Source organism: Chaetodon trifascialis, chromosome 12 (assembly GCF_039877785.1).
Source record: "Chaetodon trifascialis isolate fChaTrf1 chromosome 12, fChaTrf1.hap1, whole genome shotgun sequence".
Lineage (NCBI taxonomy): Eukaryota > Metazoa > Chordata > Actinopteri > Chaetodontiformes > Chaetodontidae > Chaetodon > Chaetodon trifascialis.
In genome coordinates, this window is record NC_092067.1 from 25101246 (window position 1) to 25121881 (window position 20636).

Genomic DNA, 20636 nt, shown 5'->3' on the forward strand with positions numbered 1-20636 from the left:
TTTACTGGACTGGTATGAGGTTAAAATAAACTGTTGCATGTAAGATTCCCAGCATCCACCACTTCCACCCAGCCTCTATCCTCACCTGCTTTTGTACAGGAGGCTGGAGCCAATTCCAGCACTCACTGGGTGAGAAGCAGCTACACCCAGGTGTACCTGTCACATATAGACAGACTGCTGCTCACACACCTGCAGCGATTCATGTTTCCCAATTCAACAACCCTTATGTGCTGTGGGAGGAAGCCGGAGCACCTGGAGGAAACATGTGAGGTCCACAATGCAGCGGTGTGCCAGTCCCTCCATCCCTCCGTCACACACACCTCTGCTGGCACTGCCACCTCCACCCACTCCAGACTGAACTCAGCGTTTCACACCATAATTATTTCTAAGGCCAACAGTTCAGAGAGAGTTTTGATGTGGCATTTTCCAACAATGTTTTTCTGTGTTACAGCTCTTTATTCTGTCCTTTGTTCTGACATTGATGGTAATAAAATCATCAGACTCCAGAGGTGGTTGTGTTTCCACACAGATGACGGGAATTTTATGAGCTTGCAGTGTTTTTACCAAACCTGTGCTTTGCCGTGAGTGGGAAGTGCATACATGTATGCTGTAACTTATTAAGCGGTGCCTTATGTATGTATGAATGCTGTGAACAGTGTGGTTAGTTTAGCTCTAGTTAGCATTGTGCTTGACATCTGTCTGGTGATGAGTTTCGGTCCAGTATTCACTCTATTTTAATCATACAAACTCCTGAGAAAAATATCTTTAGCTGCTCCAGACGTGCTCCACGATGCTGTATGGAGGAATTATTGATGCTTTTTTCCAAAAGTAGCTTATAAACTTATAGGGTTGCTGAGAGCAGAACTGTCACAAGTCGTGGCTCATAAAACCAAAACAAGGAGCTAAAAGAGGTGAAATCGCTCAGTAGAGCTGAGGGGACATAACAAACATTAATTTGATCCATTCTTACTGTGATAATATTGATTAGTGCAGCTTTGCAGCGTATTTAGGACTGTTGAACATGTTACATATATAAAACTGGAGTTTTGATTAGAAATGAGGCCCAGAGAAGTTTTGCTGCACCACCTGCTGACCACGAGACGCTGGCTGTTTACATGCTTTTAGATCAATTTCACAGACACAGAACAGGCTTTAAATTAACGCTGGTTGATTGGTCGACTGATTGATTCACTGAGACATTGTGGCGCTGCACACGGTAAGATATACTCTTGACAAACTCTCCCTCTTCCATCAGTCTCACGTCCCTGAGCTCCAGCTCTGGCAGAGAGGAGGTAGCTGGGGTCAAAATCCCCCAGAGGACTCCAGCAATAAGAACTCTTCAACAAGCCTTTTCTTCATCACCCTCGCTATCTCATGTGCAGACAGCTATGGTGGCAGCAGCTCATTCTCTGGAAGCACTCAGCCTACCTCCACTCCTCTGCAATGCTAGAGCGCTGCTGCCCAGTGCACAGACGCTCAGGGACGCAGGGGGACTGTGGGGGAGTTTAGCCTTCACCATGAGCTTATACTGTCCAGACCACCAAGGAAGAAGACTCGAAAGCAGCACCATGATCTCTGATTGCTTTTCCGAGGGTACATTTTGTGTTTTTCAGTGCTGCAAAATATTAAAATATGACACTGTGGCCCAAACTGCATAAAAAGTCATCTACTGATTGTCAGTTGACACTGATGATCTGTATCATTGAGGAGGCCAAGTTTTGTCTTCTGATTTAGAAATTTGGGCGTTAAACCAGAAGCAGAAATTCAAATTCTGGAGCAGATTTTTGAGGAAAAAAATCTTTAAATCTGAGCATAAAGACATTTACAGGCCTGTTACATTTAATAAAATACAGTGAAGGATATTTAGTCGGTTTCCACCAGAGTCACAGAGGGTGTGGAAAAGTCTTAAAACAGCGCCTGGATCGTCATCTCTCAAAAAGTCGAAGCTTCACGACAAATAACTCCACGTGTATAAACATTTGCAGCACAAGGTCATCTTTTCTGTGGAAGCTTTCATTCCTTGTGTTCAGGCAGCAAAACACTCAACAAGGTTCAACAAGGCTGTGACCTTTCAGTAAGTAAAAAAAAAAAACAAAACCCACTCAATTTAAGATCTCAGCCAATAGAACTGTCCAACAACTGTCCCACTTTGAGCCGGCGTTCCTGTGAGGGGGAGATTACGTCCCCGAATGGGCATCAATTTCTGACAGGGAGGCCTGGAACTCGGCGTGGTTAAGCACTCCTGATTGGATGAGATTAATAGTTTTCACCACAGCAGCCACCAGGCTGGGGGGCTCAGGCAGCGGGCTTCCTGTGACTGCTGCTCCCACAGTGACACTGACACCCAGTGTTCACAACAGGAACTGCACATTGAGCAGGAATTCCATCTGAAGTAAAGACCAAGACTTCAGTACTTAGAAACAAATTTGAGCCTTTATTGGAATGTTGCAAGGCATTAAATACACAAATTCCATTCTTTTAATAATTTGGTATTTAATAATAAAAAAACTTCTAGTCTAACAATACTGGTCTGACAGTCGTTCTTATTCAGTTTCATGTCGTGGCCTCAGTAAGTCCTCTCTATTTTCTTTCACTGCATCACAGAGGTGGAATCCTGACGTCGTCTGAAGTGAAAGCAGGCGTGAATTAAAAGAACTGTATGAAGAATTAAAGGGCAGACAGCGATGACACACGTGGGGAACAACAGGAGAGCGCCTACTCAAACTCAGGAAATACTGCGAATCAAAGCTGCGGCACGGGTTAAAACAGTCTCGCTCATGCTGGTCTCCATGTTTTTGTTTTGTTTTGTTTTTTTTACCCCTGATTTCCCAAGTTTTACATATAAAAAACTTTTGTATGAAATATAAACAAGCTCTTACCGTGATACACAGACATGTGCATTTGAAGTTGGAAAGAAATGCAGAAAATAAAAGGAGACAATAATATGTTCTAAACCTGTCGATGATGTTTTCTAAACATAAACAATATGTTCTGGTGTCAGGAAATTACTATCAATGCTTTTGTCATCCTCTCAGGCCTCCACCTGCACCATCTTTATCATCATCATCATCATCATCTCTCACTGCATGTTGCTCAACAGATCCAGAAACGCTCTTGAATTCGTTTTGGCTTACAAACCATTTTCCCTCATTTTGAAAGGAAAGACGGGAAAAAAAACAGAAAGAAAGAAAGAAAAAAAAGGAACATTCACAATAAATTTTCCAGCCGGTCTGTGTTTGGTCTGGTCTCTTTTTTAATATTCTGGATCGCCTTCTCGTCCCACACATCCATAGCTGAACAAGTAATCAAAAAGCACAGAAGCGCCACTGTCCTCCACCTCCTGAGCCTGTCCTTAACACCACCTAACTTCTCCCCCCTCCCCCCCACTGCAGCCCCCACCCTCCGCTGTTAGACTCTGGAGGCCCAGAGTTAAGACATGACTCCGAACACGGGGTTGTGGCGACAGATGCTCGGGCCGATCTCCTCGTAGTCCTTTTTGGTGTGGCAGACCTGGTAGAACTCAGGCTGTGGAGGCAAAACGAACACGAAGGTGAAGCACAACGATAAACAAAAACACACAGAGCACATCAACATTAAAAAGTTGCGCATATTAACATATCTATTTTCTGCAGGTGGTGAGTTTTGGCTGTTCAGACAGGACGCTGATTTTATTCACTTTAAACAAACTGCTGCTGCAGCCCTCAGCTCTACCTGAAGGCACGTTTCTGGAAAGCAAATGGAAAAGCTTTAAAATCCAAATGAAGCTTTAATTGTTTGTTTTTGTCTCCCACAGCGTGCAGGTCTGCTGTTTGTGTCCAGTGAGCTCTTGAAAAAGTACCCACGAGTGAGAAATTTGTAGGTTTTTTCCCTGTTCTGTATTCATATGTATTCTTTGTCCATGGTGATGAAGACATACCATAGCTGCGTGCTGACAGCCTACCTGTGTGTTCGTGCATCAGGTGTGCACAAATTAACCAAAACATGGGAACAAATTGTATCTCCTGTGCACTTTATTGCATTTTCACCACTCCATGTCGTAAAATGTGGCCTCAGTACATATTTTTTCTCTCCGCAGTCACTTCAGGACCCCGTAATTTACACACTTTTATGTTTAAGTTTACGTAAAGCACACAGCTCTGCACGGACAAACACAGACCTCCTGTTCATTTCAACGAGGCCGCTGCGTCGGGACAGCATCAAAGTTGAACCGGAGTCAACTTTTGTTTGAACACAACGTGATGTGAGGCGCCAACGCGCTGCATCGGCCAATCACCAGCACTCATTCCTGCTACTGACACTGTGTACTTCACAATTAAGGATGAAATGCCACCAAGCTTTCCCTTAAAATCACTGAGCTGTTCTGGACTTCCTGGACTGTATTTTATCATTTTTCGTTTGTTTTCCACTCAGCGCTGTTTTCAGGCTGATCGCAGCCACACGTCACATTATCTGTCCAGCTCGTGTTTCCTCGGATACGTCTTTGCCGCCACTTCTCTTCCTGACTGAGCCACCAAACAACGATCCAGCAGGGAAAAGACGAATGCTCCAGTCGGTCAACAGGGCGGGGGGGCTAATTAGCTCTTTTGCTGAAGCAATTTAAGAAAATAACCTGCAAATGTCAACCTTGTTCAATTAAATTTCTTCTTCTTTAATAACACTGCTGACAACACTGTCCTTGCCTTGTGAGCTGAAGCATTTCTCAAGCTTTTCCTTCCTTCATTATCACGGACTTTAGATAATAACAATCGCATCAGCTGCGTTAAAAAATGATGTTCATTTGTATGAAAATGTCACGAGTGATCGCTGCAGAGTTTGGCTGTTTTTCTCAGATGATAATGATGAAGTCTATTTCTACAATGAGCACAGCTTTGAAGCTGTTAATATACAAAATTATCTTTAACTGAGAAACATGACACATACATAAAAAGAGCAATTATTACAATCAGTTTAACATCAATTAACCTTTTGTGGGTTAACCATCAGAGATCTTTGCTCAGTCAGATTTCCTGCTGGTAAAATGATCATGGCCGCCCACAGCGTTCACGTCCACGCAGGACGAAAATACATTAGACAACAAATAAGGATGGAGCACTGTGTCCCCTTCAAGGTCACGCAGGGCGAATCAGATCGGATCGTCCTGTCAGAACGCAGAGCTCGTACACGGCGAGGAGCAGCGCAGTAACACTGTTTGAAATACTTACAGTTGACGCTAACATTGATCCACCGAACCACACTGCATATCTCTGCATATGATGAGTGATGACTTGGACATCGATTGGTTTGGGCTGCGGAGGGGGGACAGAGAGAAAACCTGGGGATCAGTTACAGCGTGGGACAGAATAATGATGGATGTGGGATCTTAAGACCGTCCATGTTTCACAGACACTGTCAACACACTTCTGTCTGAACGACACTTCATTCACACTCACAGGAAATCTTCCACTTAGATGATGTGAAGCTGGAACGCTAACAGAAATAATCTCTGCTGGAACCACTTTGACATTTGCTATGGTGTAAATGTAGGTGTGTGCTTTACACACACGCTGAAGCCCTGCAATGGTGCTCATCCACGTGCAGGAGATGCGGGACAGAAAACATCTGCTGCTCGAATCACTTGGAAAATTCAGCAGATTTTCTATTTATTTCCGGGACTCGGATTAGCTCCGTCCTGAGGTGGAGGCGGGCCGCTCAGCCTCAGGGTGGATGACATTTAACATCTCATCACAGCAGACTGACTGCATACTTTTTCCCTCAAGGTGAAACACTTCTGCAGTAGATTTTAAGATCCCGCTGGGCTTATACTTGATAAAGTCTGCGACTGAAATCAACTAATCTACATTCAGCACACGCCGTACAAACAATAACTGCAGTGGAAAGGGCGTTTTTTTCTCAGTTTCACTCCTCGCGTGGTGATTGTGTTTTGCCGAGCGGCATCGATCGCCGCTGCGTGTAAATTGATGCGCGCTCTCACCTTGAGCTTGCCTCCACTCAGCTCCTCACTCATCTTCAGCCGGGCGTCAACCGTCCTCTTTAAGTCTCTCTGCAGACGACGCCCAAAGTCCCTGAACATGGTGGAGCCTCCTGACAGAACGATGTTCTGCGGAGGAAGAGGTGATGGGGATTACAGAGCTGTAGAATCAGAAGCACTTAACACCGCCGACCTGCAGCTGGCTGCTGGCCAGCCAGTCCGGGAAAACTGGATGTTCTAACTCTGTGATGGGAAATACTACAGATGAACACGGCCATGCATCAGTCTCACTCACTTCCTTTTCATCATTCCAGCCTCTACTCTACTCAGTCAAGAAAATTGTACAGAGAGCTGGACATCATCACAGGAGGAGTTTAATCAGACTGAGTCAAGGCTCGGACACAAAGGCAAAGAAATTCATCACTTTCAACAAATATGTTCCAACAAAGCTCAAACCTAAAAGACTCCTCTGAAATAACGCAGTGAGACTGCTGGTTGTAACCTTCCTCTTCTGTTTGAGAATGAATAACAGTGCAGACTGACCTTCACTGACTGTGAATAACTTCAGGTACAGTCAGAGCAGCTGTTCAGAAAAAAACTATCCTCCGGTCAGCTCACCTTATAGAGAGGACGCCTGACGTCGATCGGGCAGTTCTGAATGACTTCGTCTACGACTTCAGAGATGGGCTGGGTGAAGTCAGGGTTGGCAAACTGGGTTCAAAAGCAGATGAAGAAGACGTGTTACACTGTGCGGTGTGTGTACTACAGCTGCAAACATACACCGAGTGATGTGCATTGACGTGTGCAGGAGGCCGTTCAAACATGTCTGATTTTTAACGCTTCGATCAAAACTGTCAGCATCAAACTAGTGTGACTCACAGGAAGCAGGCTGCTGTTATAAACTACTTCACTCCCATTCCTCTATCTGTGTGCTGCATTCAATGTCCCTGCTGCTGCGTGAAACAAGAACCTCCGAGCTTCACGCTGCAAAGATTCTGATGAAGACTTGGATCGTGTAATAAAGCAGGCCTGCTTGGTTCTTCTGGGGGGGTTTAATGCCGGTGCTCACCACCTCGTGTGCAAATGTTGCATGAAAAGAAATCCCCCCGGCCCCCCAACGCTATTTTGCAAGGCCACCGTCACTGCATCCTGGGCTTAGCGCACCCAGCACGACTGCAGTTAGTTTAAAGAAACACAAACAAGCCACAGCACTGACTGAGCTCTGCATTTACTCCCTCCTGCTCCTTTCAGACTTTACAGGCTGTGGTCATGATGTAAGGCCTCTCTACTCTTTGCAGGCGTCCTGCCGCTCTGACCAACCTCTGGGTGGAAGAAGATCTCAGGCCCCAGGAAGCGCTCGTAGCCCACGTCGATGGTGAACTCCTTCTTGCTGATGGCGTTGATGCCGGTGTACTGCTTGATCCACTTGGAGCCGTCCGTGTCGTACTTGCTGAACTCTTTGACTAGATCTGGGCACACGTAGCTGAACCGCTCCTGATGGGAAGAGCACAAACAAAGACGCATGATCAGCTTCAGCATCGCACCAAAAGCCTGACAATGGAGCTTTTAATTCCCTTTAAGTGCAGCTGACGGTGTGTTAGCACCACTCATAAAACGAGAACAAGGTGTCTCCTGCTCTGTAATCCTTGTTTTCATCTCTGTGTAAAGAGGCTTCTGAGCCCGCGGAGAGAAGCAGGAATGACTGAGAGCTTATGAGGAGATCAATACGTGACGCTGTTTTTGTGTCTTAAAGCGCACAGATCACAGCGAGCAAAGCTTCGCCTGTTTACACTGCAGCCGTTTTAATCACATCCGGCACAGATCGAGAGCTGCACTGGACGACGCAGCAGATTTTCTTACCTGCTCATGGTACAAATCTAATGACTCATTGTTGTCATGAGTCACTGTTTGATCAGGCAAACACAGGACTTTCATTTATGCTATTTTTAATGCTGTTTCGTCTCCACCGTAGGAGGTGAGGCGTATTCAATTGGGTGCAATCTGCAACCTCACCACTAGATGCCACTAATTTGTCTGAGTTAGCATTAACTAACGCTAACAGCTGCTGTTGCTCATTGGAACGTGTCATATTCGCTAGCCAGCGCTGACACAAACGAATTCATCTCTAAACAGTGAGTTCCTTTGTTTCTGAACAGTGAAACCGTCATTTCTAAGCTCTCGTGCTGCTGTTTGATGTGTCTTCTGCCTCCCTGCTGCGCGCACATCCTTCATTGTTTGAAGAGCAGAAACTCATCTACATCAGCAGCCAATCTAAATCAAAATCAACCAGCAAAATTAACCTACAAATGTCCTCCTCTATTTGTGTCAGCATGTTTGATCACGGTGCTGTAATGCGAGAGCGGTAATGGGAGCACGGGCTGTTTTTGTTTGTTTTGCTGGTGCGGTCTGCTGCGATGTGCGGAGCTGCATAAACACGTTCAAAAAATTACACGAGTCTAAAGCGTAATTGCTTTTGCTTCAGTAACAGTGAATCTGAATGAGCACAACATTACAGTGGACTGCGTTAGCGATGTCATTAGTTTGATTTGCAGGGACGGCGGTTCACACTGAACCAGGCAGTGGTGGAATTAACATGACGGGCAACATGCAGCACGCACATCCCCTCAACTCTAAAGCTAATTATTTGAATTCACATTATTTTCTTGTTTGTCTCTTGCGTAATGAAGAACGGTCCTTGACATGGAGAACAAAGTCTCGGATAACAAGCTATTTAATAAACATGAGGGAATTATGGAGAACTGAGGTGAATCAACAAATTGCAGTCACTGATAGAGGGAACAAGAATAATATGAAAAAATGTATATATATGTATTTTGGATGCACAAAGCGTATCTATAGCTCTGGTTGATCTCAGTTTGGGGAACAGTGGTAATTAATCACAAACGAAACAAAAGCAGGGGGTGTTTGAAGCAGCTGCATGTGGCAGGCAGACCAACAGTGCCACCTGCTGTCCGCATGAAGAAAAACAATGAGCAAATTTCCATCGAGTGTTTCAAAGTGAGGAACAGTAACTGGAGCTGCTCTGTGGATATGAGCTCAGCAGACATATTCTGACCGCAATGAAAGAAGTCCAGAAACACTTTCTCAAGATTTAAGTTTCGCCTCACGGCCTTTAGTTTCACGTGCCGATGGAAAGTCCTGCAGCTGGATATGCAAAGCTGGCGGTGAAGGACTGAAAACGTAACTGGCTAATTGAGAACAATGAGCTCTGCTGGTGCACGTCGGCTGGACGAGCAAATATGAACACACACCTTCACGTCTTAAGATAAGAGTAAATGTGTCTTTATGGCTTCCAGTTGGTATTTTTATTAAGTGCCTTATCTAATTAACTCCAGGTCTGTGTGCTCTGTGTGTTTGGCAGCGATTATGCCAAATGTATTTCATTAAGACAGCAGGAGGTGAGTTCTAATGTTCAGCATAAAGACGAAGCACTGATAGACTTCACATCATTTCAAGAGTCCCAAGACAAAGATGACGTACAAAGATGGTCTGCTGGTGTGAATTCTGAACATGTTCTCGTCTGTGTGCAGTTATGTTCTGGTGCCGTGCCGTCAGCTGTAGGAGCAGGCAGGTTTAACAGTGTCCCTGAGGAGAAAAGACTCGGTTTGTGATGTGAGACAAAGCTCTTTGCTCTCCACGTAATTTAAGTTATGTTATCCTGAAATTCGACAAATGTTGCTTCACAGCAGCTGTACACGTAACAAATAACTAGTTATAATATTCTTATAGTATCCACATCAGAACCCTGAAATGTAGGTGAGTTAGTGAAGTGATGCTTTTCTTAAAATATTCCCATATTAACTTTATTATAATTCAGCACAGCTTGCAGCTGCTCAACAACGCAGTATGTTTTATCAGTATAGTATTTTCGGGGCGGTGCATCGTGTCCAGAGGCTCTCCAGATAACAGCGAGGAGACTCATTTTCCTCGTGTGAGCAGAATATAAAGACAGCCAGAGCGAACACGCAGCGCCACAGCTGTGAGGCCAGACGCCCGTGTGTTGTATCCCACTGATGATACATGGAGTAACTCTGGTCAGCACCAGCGGGGTGATCATCGCCCTCTCAGCAGAGGAAGTGGCTGATGGGAGCTGCAGCTGAGGACCTACCTTGACCGCCTTGGCCGTCTCCAGCGACTGCTCCGACGGGATGCCCACCTCCCTCTCCCTCAGGAGCTGCTGGGTGAAGTAGGTGATGTCTCGTCCTGCGATGGGAATGTGCTTTATACAGCTGCCGATAACGTAACCTTCAGCCTGGGACAGACGGGGGAACAAAGACGCAGAAGTTGTGTCAAACAGAGAAGTGGGCAGAGAGCCCAGAGACAGAGTGTGCGGTGGTTTGAGCTTGATGTTTTTCCATCAGACGCGTGGACCGCGAGGCCTTCACCGCGTCCCCGTGGTGTTGTGTTTGGCTCGCTTTTTGCGCATGTTCAGCAGTCGCTGCAGACATGCTGATTCAGTCATCCAGTCGCTAAATATATTCTGCAAGCACATTTCCTAAATCTGAGTAATTCCTTCCAGCCTCTGGCCTACTTTTAAACATCAGCGCCATCCTGTTACTGTGCAAGCAGACAGGTGGGAAGAGGGAAATGCTTGTTCACATGTAGTGAAACACTTCTGTGCACACTGCTGCTCTAATCATTAAAAGTGAGTCCTTCAGTGTTTAGAAAGAGTCCAAAATGAACAGAAAGAACACAAAACTCAAAGAATAAATATCAAGCATCTTTGACCGTGTGTGAGGCAGCGCCTGTCGGTCTGGACACTCACCACGGGGATGACGTGGGTGACGCCGTCTCCACTGTCGATGACGGTGCCCGTCAGCGTCCTCTCCCCCACCTGTCTGGACGTCCAGGAGGCGGCTAGAGCCAGCACAGCCTGACACACACACACACACACACACACACACACAGAAGAGTCATACTGACAGCTGATAACAGAATTAGGAGTCAGATGAGAGAATTATGTGAGGGTATCCGGAGACCCGGCATATCTCACCTGCACAGCAATGTACAGCCCCGGCACATTGAAGGACTCGAACATGATCTCGGCTGTGTACTCTCGGTTTTCTGGTGTGTTCAGAGGAGGCTCTGTCTGCAAACAGACGATACACAGCACAGAGGCACTGTACAGTTAGCCTGTACTGCCTAAAAATGTCCATCAAGAGCCTGAATCCGACTGACCACGCTTTAAGGCTCTTACCAGGAGGAAGTAGTGGTCCTCAGGCTCAGCCCTCAGGTACTTAAAGATGATCTGCTCCATGAAGCGCTCCATTAGGTCCCAGTCCTCCACAATCCCGTGACGGATTGGCCACTGTGGGTGCAAGAGTTCAGCCAATCAGAACACAGCATGTGAGACACACTGACAACATCACTTCCTTCCACTGTATTCAGTCTGGCTTCCTGTCTGTATGGTTTCTGTAGCCGTCCATGTTTCTGTGAGATCACTGCACAGCTGACCTCTCAGCTAGGTCTGGATGAAAATATGGGCTATCAGAGACCAGTGAGAGCTGCTGTGCACAGTTGATTCCCACACTGTGTTTGACTCTGGTCAAGTATCTCCATCCTTGTTTGGGGAGAAGAAAAACAGACGCTCACCGCTGCAGCAAACATGGTGGGAAAGTCTCTAAACGCTTCACATGTATGAGGAGCTGAAACGCATCAAACATGGTGATCGCTTCGCCAGCCACTCCCGTGGGCGTGTGGAGCCGTCAGGGTCGCGTACCTTAGTGGAATATGTGGGCTTGTCTACTGCTTCATCTCCGATGTAGAAGTCCAAGTCATCCACCCCCTTCATCATCCTCCGCTGGGCCTGGTCTCCGACCTTGGCTGACTCTTTGATGGCGATACCTAACAAGAACAACAGGGAGGATCAACTCGCTTACAAAGCAGTGCACATTTTATTGAGAAACAAGTTAAGATGATCATTATTTCTGAACGTTTTACAACTGTTTTACAACAGCTGCCGGCTGGCGTGAGGGACAGTCAACACACAGCGAAACACTCACATGATGGAACGATGAACTGCGGCTCTGTGTTCCCTGCATACCCCAGTTTGGTGTAACTGCAAGAGAAAAGCGTCACATGTCATTAAAGAGTCACTGCAAGTTCACGATAACGCCAACCACCTGCGGCGCTGCATTTGTATGCATGAAAGTTTACTTCGGTGGAGATTATTTTTGGCCGCTATCTCCAATGCTATCGTTTTGATCAATGCCGTCACTGTCCTTCGGCGGCTGGTCGGGAGCCAAAAGCAGCGGCAGCTCTGGAGTTTGCTAATGGGAGGCCGTTAAAGGAGCCATTCATGTCACATTGGGAAACTGAAGACTATTCATATTTGTCCCAGGGGGGGAAAAAAAGATCACTTCTGCATAAACTGACCATCCTTAATATAAACTAGCTCTGACCTCAACACTGCTGCTTTCTTTACTGCCTGTGTCTGAAAAACTGAACCAAACAGGGAAGTTGTATGAATAAAAAATGATGCAAGAGGTTTCCAAAAGTCATTATGACTGAGACACATAAGCAACACTTCCACCTACATGCTCATATAACATTTGGTTTGGACTCCTTCAGCAGGAGCATCAAAGACTTTCCAGCCTCCTCTCTGCATCAAGGCTGCTTTGCGGGGCACATGCTAACCAGATGTAGTCCTGACTGGGGTCGGCCCAGACAGGACTCCCGTACTTCCTGCACACAGGGCCCAAGGGACTGATAGAGGACACTGCTGACGGCTGCCAAAGCACTGTGGGCATAATAGGCCACATCCTGGTCATAACAGTGGCTCCTTTGAATCTCACTTTACAAAAAAGAAGCAGGAAGGGCCACATCAGCAGTGTAGAAATGAGCAAACTTGGTCTCGAACGGTCTAAAATGTGAGTTATAACGACAGTCTAAGTCTTTGGTTTGTTCGTCTGCTAAAGTATTAACCAATAACTTCTCAGATTCACCTACGACATGTTTACGAAGGCTTTTATGTTTCCTGTCCTGAACACCAACGATGGATTTAGTTTCTGCAGACGTTTGTGTAGAATAAAAACAGAAAGGAAGCATAAATGTAAGATTAAGAAACAGCACTCCTGAAGTGCAAAACACTTGAGCAGTCATTTCTTTTTCACCAGATGTCATTTTTATGACCACACAACATGGGCAAATTCCACTTTCTATGGCTTCTCTGAGAGTTAAAAGCTTAATCATACTGATTAAAGGCTAGCCTTTATTATCCCTGCAGAATATGCCCCAACCCTGAGCGGATGAGTCGAGCTAAATTTAATAAACATAATGCAAAAAAAAAGGTGAAATTTTAATGTGAAACATAAAAACAGGTGCCTTGATTTCTATCTGAAGAAAAAAAGATGAACACTTTGCTCCTCAGTGTGTTGGACAGAGCATGTGTGCTGCATGTGTGTGTGTTCAGCTCAAAGACAAAAACCAAAGTCTGCTCCCCAGCTGAACAGATACTCACAACCTGCATACATTAATGTCCTGTGTCAAATAATGTCACGCTACTGTTATGTGACCTGACACTTCCTGACGCGCGCACAACCACCACTACCTGCTTCTTCTGCTTCAGGCGAGCTGAAAACAGAGTGGATGTGTGAAAAAAGTTAGATAATCTAATCTGGCAGCTTCACCTGGCTGTCAAACACAGCACCTACAGAGCTGCCAATGTTGGTTTTTCAAGGCAGAAGCAGGAGAACAAACACGGCGGGATCACACAATAGGTCGTGTTCAAATCAGGAGAAAACTGGAGGAAAGAGCTGGCAGGACCACTGTGTGCAGCGTTACTGACAAACAGCAGCACAACGTCTTTCAAACCGTCGATTTCTAAGGTCTACATTTACACTGCCTTGTAAAAAAAGAGAAATTCTTCCTCTGGTGACTTGCTGTGTCCTCTCATGTCATGTCTCTGGGCTTCAAACAGGCCTGTATGCAGGAGTTTGGTCACTGCTGCCACTAAACGCCAGAACTGCTTCGACAAACTGGACAAATAAACGAACACTTATGATCCTTTAAACCTGTAAAGCAACGCGTCAGTGTGCTTTTATCTTGATCGAGCCACAGTATGTTCAGTGAAAAGCCTGATAAATCCTCAACCTGCCCTGCAACAAACAGCACACAGACGCGTTCAGGGAGCAGCTGGTCAACATGGTGGAGCATATAAAGCCAGATCGTTCTGCAGGCTGCAGAGGGACTAAAAAGAGAGCGAATGTCGGACTTACATCATTTAATGCAACTTTACATAAATTTGGTTGATACTTTCAAACTTAAAAAGAAATAGCATGATAGTGGGCAAATACTCACATATGTTTTGCATATTTATGGGTCAATACTGTCATTTAACTTTAAAAACGTCAGAAATCAGCCTATCAAAGCTGTCTGCCTTTGCAACTCATTGCTTTGTTTCAACGTAAAATGCATCTGCTTGCTTTTATTTTCGTCGTTCGCAGCAGCGGAGCTGAGAACACCTTCATACCACAGAACAGTCCCAGCTTGTCTACCTCAGCCTGCCTCAACAAGCACCACGAACAACAACACATGTCTGACTGTGGACATCATCGCGCCGGACAGCTGGACAACAACCGGCTGAACGGCAACTGGAGGAAACCATTTCTGCCAAATGATTATATGTTGGTATTTTTATTTTTGAGGAATCTCACACGTTGTTATCTTCAGCTCAATGAAGCATCTACTTTCTGGCAAACGTCTGTTGTCTGTAATGTAGTTTTAACTCCCCTTGTGGTTTAATATACACCCACATACATAATAAATACCCACGCTGGCCGAGGCTCGTTAATGAATGCTGCCTCATGTTTGTTTTGGACGGATGAAAAATGACTCCACCCAAGCCGTCCACTGCACCAAGCTGCAACACCTGAGGCTGTTCTGCTACTGAAGCTCAGAAGACAACCGAACCAGGACTACACCCAAATCTGGACGTGACTGTGGTTCTTACATTGCATGGTCAAGTCGTCTTTTCTAATAATAGCAGCCAGGCCATTAAGAGGGTCTGTGGTTAAAGGAAGCGGAGTTGTCATTGTTTGGACATCATGAGCATGACTCAGAGACAGCTGCTGAACTCCCTCAACACATCTGCCGACAGCTGGTACTCTCTGGTCTTAGCTTGTCAAAGTTTCCACTTAATTCAATGAATCAGGAGCCAGACCTCAGCCTAAACTGCGACTTTGGGACCAAGCGTTATTTCTGCAGATGAACAAAAAGGCCTGTGGTCACTGATTTTGGAGCATATGTGTTATGACTGTAAGGCTTGGCCAGAATGCAGAAGCCATCTGCTCGACGAGGAGAAACAGGCTAACCTCATTCTCAGCTGCACTTTCCTTCACTGTCCCAGCAAAGATCAGAAGCAGCAGACTGGTTAACAGCCTGAAGGGAGGGGGGACGAGCGGGGAGGTATGCAACCGAGGAGTGACGAGTTCAAGCCTCTGCATGCAAGCAATGCAAAGCACTTTTAGCCCCTGATAATAACTGAGCATACCTAACATGCTGAGAAGTGTTATTTGGACAAATCTGCCCTGGTTAAAAGACTTTTTCCTCAAAGTGAGACGCAGGCAGAGAGAGGGGTGCACACAATGACTGCATGGGTTGCAAAATAATACAGTTAAATAATTCAAGAATAGCCTTCAAGTGGTTCAAATCTTCATTTAAAAAGAGGAAACAGAGGTGAAATCAGCAGGAAAGGAGGCGTTCAATGATCAATACAAACACTGCTGCAGGAGCTCAGGCATCATCTGGCCCTGTGCGATGTGGTCTGCCCTTTATAAAAATGCTGATAACGCAGATTCTTATTAGGTCAGTACAGTGGAGACGGTCTGGTTTGGGAAATAATCGGTAGCCCGGCAAAGAAAAGAAATTAGAGAAGTTAATCAAAAAAGCATGTTCGGATGCCGAGAAACGACCATATATGGACTAAAAAGCGTGAATGAGGAAGTGTAGGCTGAATAGGAAGTAGTATTGCGCCTGCTCAAATCCAGACTAACGGGCAAAAAGATTTATGAATAGCACAAGCTAAAGTCACGGCTGTCTTCACGGGACACTTATTAATGTGGAAAATCTGGTAAATTAAGAGTGTTTGAGCATATCGGCCATGACGGCCTGCCCGCTCCAAATGAATGAAAGCAGCTGTGACGGAAGCCTTCCTCACTCAGGTTTCGGTCTTGCAACAGCTAGCCTGCTCCTAAAGCGACAGTCCTTCGACAGGAAGAAAACACAGTCTGGTGATGAAACCCTGATAATGACGAAACTAGCTAACGAGCAGGGAAACGAACGTGAAAAATACACGGTGACCGCGCACTCCAGAGCGGCTCAAATGTCCTGACCGGGTTTATCTCGGAGCTCAGCCGGGAGAGATTAATGTGTCACAGTTAGCTGGCTTAGCTTAGTTCGTTAGCATGTTAGCTCGCTGGCTAGCTGTCTGCATATAGCTTACACAGACACACACACACCCAGTTGCCGCTGCTACTGACACTGACAGTCCCTAACCGTTCTCGGTGACACCCGAGCCCCCTGTCTGCACGGCGCTCCGGTTTGAACAGCTTACCCTGTGCCGCAGTCGACAACACACGCCGGTAACCGTCCAGCCATCGCTCCCCGGGTCTCTGCGGTTTAGAAACGGTTAAATTTGACGGACAGCAGGCTGTGTCGGCTGGAGGAACTGGCAAGCCGTCCACAGGCGGAACCCTGAGCCCGCACAGTGCCGTTTCCACTTCCGCACTCGGCTTCTGGCAGCTAGGGAGAGGCAAGATGGCGGAGGCCGGGTAGAGCGACGCAGGCAGGGCAGAGCAGCTGTCAATCACCGCGAGAGGGCGTGCCAGTTTACATAAAGTCAACCATGAACCATGAACCATGAACCATGAACCATGAAGAAGAAACTACTGTTGAAATCCTCCGTATTAATACAAACCATATGTTTTATTTTATTTCTGTACTATTTTTAATAAGATGTTCTCCTTTTCTAACATGAAAAATATATCATTATCTTTTCTGAATTAAAGAACGAATTAATATTAGAATTAATGATATAATATAAAATATGTATTGGATATTTCATGGCTATTTATTTACATTAACCTCTGATCAAAAAGTATATTTTAAATGGGCACTGAAAACCAATTGTTGCAATTATTATGATTATTTGCATTAGTATTAGATTAGATTAGACTTTATTGTCATCATCAGAGTGCAACACAGAGGCAATGAAGTGCAGTGATTATGATTATAGTACAATATATTAAAAATATATAAAATATGGTGGCTGTGCTGCCACTGTATACCGAAAGAAGTGTAATAATAATAAATATCAATAAAATAAAATTAGATATTAATTGACCATAAAGAAATAAATGTCGAACCGATTTTATCCTAATTTGAAAAGTTAAAAAGATATTAAAATAATCAAAAATACTAGTATGGACTGTAAAATCTGTCTTTACTCCAGGTCGGTAGGTGGCAGTAATGCTCCTGTAACCTACATTTCACTCCATCCGGGGCGGGTGCAGCTGAACCAACGAAGAAGAACATAAACAATCTGTGACCGAGAGCTGCGATTATCAGACCAACTGGCGTGAAGCGAACATATTATGGTAGATAACCTGAGTTTACTCTGCAGACTATGACTCACTTTCGGGGCCAGATACGGGGGCCACACTGGGGGCCTACGATGGACAACATGCTGATAGATTTCTGGCGCAAACACGAGTGTCTTTTTAATTCCTCTGTTGATGCTTACTACGACAAGGATTTGAAGACAAAGCTGTGGAGCGAGTTCGCTTTGTCCATCGGGAAGCCTGGTAAGCCTGGACCATGAACGGTGAGACACAGAGAGGACTTTAATTCATGTCTCATGTGAAAAACCTGAGATATGAACCACCTGAACTCTGTTTATGGAGGAGGGTTTGACTGACATGATGCTGAATTACCTCTTGGTGCTTCTTGGTCTTTCATCACATTTTCACGGTTTCCTTGCAGTGTCTGATGTCGAGAGACGGTCGAGGTCGCTGCGGACTCAGTACGGGAGGGTGCTGTGGCATCCAGAGAGGGTCAGCACAGTCCAGCAGAAGATGCTCAGGGAGAAGCTGGATTTCTTGAGGCCTTACATCGTTCGCAGGCGAGGTGATTCGTATCTGGTGAGTTGAAGCTAATGCAAGCGATCCTGCTGGTGCTTCCCTGCAGATGTCTTATTTTTGTTTACTTTTTGCAGGAGGAGAAGTTTGATGATCAGGAAGAGGACGATGAGGAGACTGAAGGAAGCCTTGACCAGGAGATGGGAAGCTCATTCGGCAGCCCGCTGGATGCTGATGTGACGGGGCAAGATCTAGATGATGAACCCCAGTCTGCCTCCACCCCGAACCCTGCTCCCCTGCATTGTCCAAACCCTCAGCTTCAGGTTACAGACGTCATGTCTTTGAGCTGTCCACAACATCACAGAGACGAGGGTTCCACCGATCAGCCTGAGCAAACAGCAAACACACCCAAGCACGACATACTAAACCACTTTGCAGAGGTCATGTTGGCAGATATGCGTCAAATTAAAAACCCTGTGGTGCTCATGAGACTTCGCCGAGACATCACCGACCTGGTGTTCAAAGCGGTGGAGGAGGACGTGCAGAGACAATGCGTTCAAGTGCCGCCTGTGCCCAAAGCGGGGGAGAGTGTGCAGTTACTGAGCTGCTCCGAGCCCCAGCAGGCGAGTTCACAGACAAACTACTCTTGGAGGCAGAGGTTTATGATGAGGAAGAGCAACGGCTGCGAGACTGGAAGGAGGATGCAGAGATGGGAGGAGATGAGGCACATGAGGAGGAGGTCCAGGAGTCGGTTATCGCAGCCCAACCATCAAGGCCAAGCACAGGGGGGGATGAGTGAAAACAGCCCTCAGGTTATTATTCAGGCGTCTGACATCAAACGAGAGACAGAGCCACACATGGTCAAGATTGAGGAGGAGATATTTCCACTGGCTTGACAGTTTAGATGCCAACATTTGTCCTGATCAGTCACCTCAGTCAGTAAGTGGAGGTTTGGAGACTTCTTAAGACTTGGGACAATTGAAAATACTCAGAAAATGATGACTTTGACATCTGTATCGCCTTAGCACTCAGTAGCACTTTGTGGATCTCAAAAGATCAATGAAGCAGATGAGATCAGACATTAAATTTTTTGTCTTGTTGCTGTTTTTCAGGTGAGTTTATGTCCAAAAGCAAAAGATCACATTGTGTTTTATTGATGTTTTACACGGCATCTCAACCTTTTTGGAATCACCGTTGTAAAATAGATTGTTACCAGAGGACTCAAGGACCTTAAAGTAAAAACCAAGGAGTGCATGTAACATCGCAAATGAAAGCAGAGGCTCTTCTGCCTATGGTAATATCCTCAAACCTTACATGTACTAACTGTCGTGCCTTACCATAGAATACACCTGGGCACTACTAAGAGACGCTAATTAATTCAGTGTTACTGTTTTGGTTTTGATTCCTTCGTTTTTCATTGTGCTCTGTCTCTGTGTGGTGTTTTCAGCCATACTGGGAGGCCTACTGGCATTGGCGTTGTTTGACATTCACATTGATGACATAAGACATAGTTTAACATGTTTCATGAATTATTTGCATGTTGACGCTTACCCCTCACCCCCTCCTATTTTTGTCTCCTTCCTACACTTCTGTTCTGGTTCCAGTCCCAACTTGTGAAACTGAGGCGGAGGAGTCCATCCTCATTCGTAGAGAGGGGTGGCAGTGGACTGTGCCAAGTGTGATTGAAAGGAGGGGGGTCCAAATTGATTCATGTTGGTACATGTTTATGATAATGTAATAATGGTCATATTGAATTGGACCTGTGGTGTTTTGGTGTGTTAATTGAAAACTAATTCTGTTTTGTCTCTGTAGGAGTGGCTAACAGTATATAGGCAGCCAGACTGACTGTCAAGTAAAAGAAATCAGTTCATAAATGCATTTCATGTATTGTTCATGTATTCATTCATATGAATAAAATGCATATTTTTGTTTAGTGTATTGTGGGTATGTAACATGACAATACAATGGAATCTGATATTTCTTGTCAAATGTTTAAGAATAAATAATTTTGTCAACATCTGAATAACTCATGTTGACAGGGGAACAATTGTTTCCGAACTGTTGCAGTGTTTTAACAAGGTGAGGGGCGGTGGACGTGCTCGTGATACGGCACTGGCATGACCCCAGCTCAGGTAGCAACAACATCCATGAGCAACAGTAAGTAGTCTGTTTCTTTGTTTTGTCAAAATTAATATTAGTTGGTAGTAATGTAAGCCATTGTTAATGTTTTTTTCTTTTATTAGATGACCTTTGGCATCTGCTGGACACAGCAGTGGATCACAGTAGAAGGAGCTGCAGCAGATGCCACAGTGGAAGTGGATCATTATTCAGCAGAGGTGAACCTGGAGTAGACAGAAACACCAACATCTCCACCTTCACCAGCTGGTTCTCGTGTTTTTATGTTGTCCTGCGTCTTCTGTTCCATGTGAAAGAGTATTTTCAAACGCTGGACAGATTGTTTCTACGAAGAGGAACCGTCTGAGCCCCAACACTGTTAAAAAACTTCTGTTTCTAAATAAAAACCAGAGAGCATTCTCATCCACCACCCAATGAAGCAGTATTTCCTGTGTCCC

At 45.4% G+C, this 20636-nt stretch overlaps 2 protein-coding genes across 5 annotated transcripts; one reads left to right on the forward strand and one right to left on the reverse strand.

The window, feature by feature from the left end:
* Nucleotides 1-2414: 2414 nt before the first annotated feature.
* Nucleotides 2415-16739, reverse strand: LOC139340286 (actin-related protein 3-like). The gene is made up of 12 exons (XM_070976039.1): nucleotides 16542-16739; nucleotides 11992-12047; nucleotides 11709-11833; nucleotides 11187-11297; nucleotides 10983-11078; nucleotides 10755-10862; nucleotides 10098-10241; nucleotides 7289-7462; nucleotides 6587-6679; nucleotides 5972-6097; nucleotides 5202-5285; nucleotides 2415-3525 (listed from the first exon to the last, which is right to left on the reverse strand). Exons 1-12 carry the CDS (start codon nucleotides 16583-16585, stop codon nucleotides 3430-3432), a joined length of 1257 nt encoding a protein of 418 aa, XP_070832140.1. The 5' UTR covers nucleotides 16586-16739; the 3' UTR covers nucleotides 2415-3429.
* A 749-nt stretch (nucleotides 16740-17488) lies between these two features.
* LOC139340334 (uncharacterized) lies at nucleotides 17489-20611 on the forward strand. 4 transcript variants are annotated; one of them, XR_011602946.1, is made up of 4 exons: nucleotides 17489-17810; nucleotides 17969-18126; nucleotides 18201-20220; nucleotides 20307-20611. XR_011602946.1 is itself a non-coding variant. In XM_070976112.1 (3 exons), the coding sequence occupies exons 1-3, from the start codon at nucleotides 17804-17806 to the stop codon at nucleotides 18957-18959; spliced, it is 924 nt and encodes a 307-aa protein (XP_070832213.1). In that variant the 5' UTR covers nucleotides 17489-17803; the 3' UTR covers nucleotides 18960-20611. The 4 variants fall into 4 exon arrangements, 2 of the variants coding, with proteins under 2 accessions (XP_070832213.1, XP_070832212.1); XR_011602945.1 differs by having other exon boundaries at nucleotides 17510-17790; XM_070976112.1 differs by having other exon boundaries at nucleotides 18201-20611.
* The last annotated feature ends 25 nt before the right edge of the window (nucleotides 20612-20636 follow it).